This window comes from Octopus sinensis, linkage group LG6 (assembly GCF_006345805.1).
Source record: "Octopus sinensis linkage group LG6, ASM634580v1, whole genome shotgun sequence".
NCBI lineage: Eukaryota > Metazoa > Mollusca > Cephalopoda > Octopoda > Octopodidae > Octopus > Octopus sinensis.
Genome location: NC_043002.1, coordinates 88,481,675 through 88,483,115, shown reverse-complemented (window position 1 = coordinate 88,483,115; position 1,441 = coordinate 88,481,675). Strand labels below are relative to the sequence as shown.

The following is a 1,441-nucleotide window of genomic DNA, read 5'->3' as shown; positions in this document are numbered from 1 at the left end:
GACATCACTGGTAAATCACAGCTCCTTGTATTTGTTCGTTTTATTAATGATGAAACTATTGTAGAAGACGTCCTGTGTTGCAAAGAGTTGCCAGAAACAAGAAAAGGACAAGATGTATTTGATGTTTTAAATTCATATTTAGAGTATTGTGGATTGAACTGGAAAAACTGTGTTGGTATTTGTACAGATGGTACCCCTGCAATGACAGGATGTCTTAAAGGCTTTGTCCCAATTGCACAAAAACAAAATCCAAATGTTTCATTCATAGAAAAGCACTAGTTGCTAAAACTCTTGGACCTGAACTAAAATCTTCATTGGCTATGGTAGTGAAAATAGATAATTACTTCAAAATGAGGCCACTTAAATGTCGACAGTTTGTGAAACTTTGTGTGGATATGGAAGCAGACCATTCCACTTTAATCCAGCACACAGAAATACGATGGTTGTCAAGGGGAAAAGTATTGTCTCACTTTTACGAATTAAGAGAAGAGTTACTGACCTTTTGTTTGCAAGAAAACCTGAGAAACTTTGTAGAATGTTTGAGTGATGACCATTGGTGTTCCAAGTTAGCATATCTTGCCGATATATTTCATGAGCTAAGCCTCTTGAACAATAGCATGCAGGACAGGAACGAAAATATTTTGTCTTCTACTGACAAAATAAATGCTTTTCAGAAGGAATTGACAATATGGAAGAAACACATAGCTGCAGGAAATTTGGAAATGTTTCCAAGTGTTTTTAAAAGGAACTGTCAAGAAACTGTGCTACTGATTTTGAACCATTTGCACACTTTGTTAACAAACCTTGACAAATATTTTCCATCGATATCTGTTGACCAGTATGATTGGATTAGAAACTCATTTGTGGAATTTGAGCCATTTGAAGAACAGTTCACATTAACAGAAGAAGAAGAACTTGCCAGTGTTTTAAATGACAGAACATTAAAGTTGAAGCATTCTGAGCTTCACCTGGATGCATTTTGGTTGCTGGTTGAAAAGGAATATCCTGCAATTGCCCAGAAAGTGCTGCAACCTCTTGTGCAGTTTTCAACCTCCTACTTCTGTGAATTTGGATTTTCAGCCCTGACAGCCACCAAGCACAAGAAGCGAGCACAATTGCTGTCTGTGGAAGATGAACTTCGTGTGTGTCTATCAAAAACACGACCCAATCTTAAAGAGTTGTGCAAAAAACACCAGGCTCAAGTTTCTTATTGAGTTTTTGATGAGAATAAATGTAATCTATTCAAACTAAAGTTTTTTTAATACATGTTTTAATAATAACTGTAGATGCAAGAATAAAATTGCATATGTATGTGACAATTTTTTACTGTTTGTGAATTTATTGTAAATAAATCTGAAACATGAGTATTCTCATTTCATTAATTAAATGCTGTTGTGTCTGGGGAGAGTCATTCTCTTTTAGTGCCTTATTATTTAGCACT

At 35.3% G+C, this 1,441-nt stretch overlaps 2 protein-coding genes across 2 annotated transcripts in view; both read left to right on the top strand.

The window, feature by feature from the left end:
• The window catches only part of LOC115213293 (protein FAM200A-like), a 360-nt gene extending 81 nt beyond the window's left edge, over positions 1–279 (top strand). The window contains exon 1 of the mRNA XM_029782228.1: positions 1–279. This exon is cut by the window's left edge and continues 81 nt beyond it. Within this exon, the coding sequence (XP_029638088.1) occupies positions 1–279 (279 nt within the window).
• A 71-nt stretch (positions 280–350) lies between these two features.
• On the top strand, positions 351–1,214 carry LOC115213292 (zinc finger BED domain-containing protein 5-like). Its single transcript, XM_029782226.1, has one exon. The coding sequence runs from the start codon at positions 351–353 to the stop codon at positions 1,212–1,214; it is 864 nt and encodes a 287-aa protein (XP_029638086.1).
• The last annotated feature ends 227 nt before the right edge of the window (positions 1,215–1,441 follow it).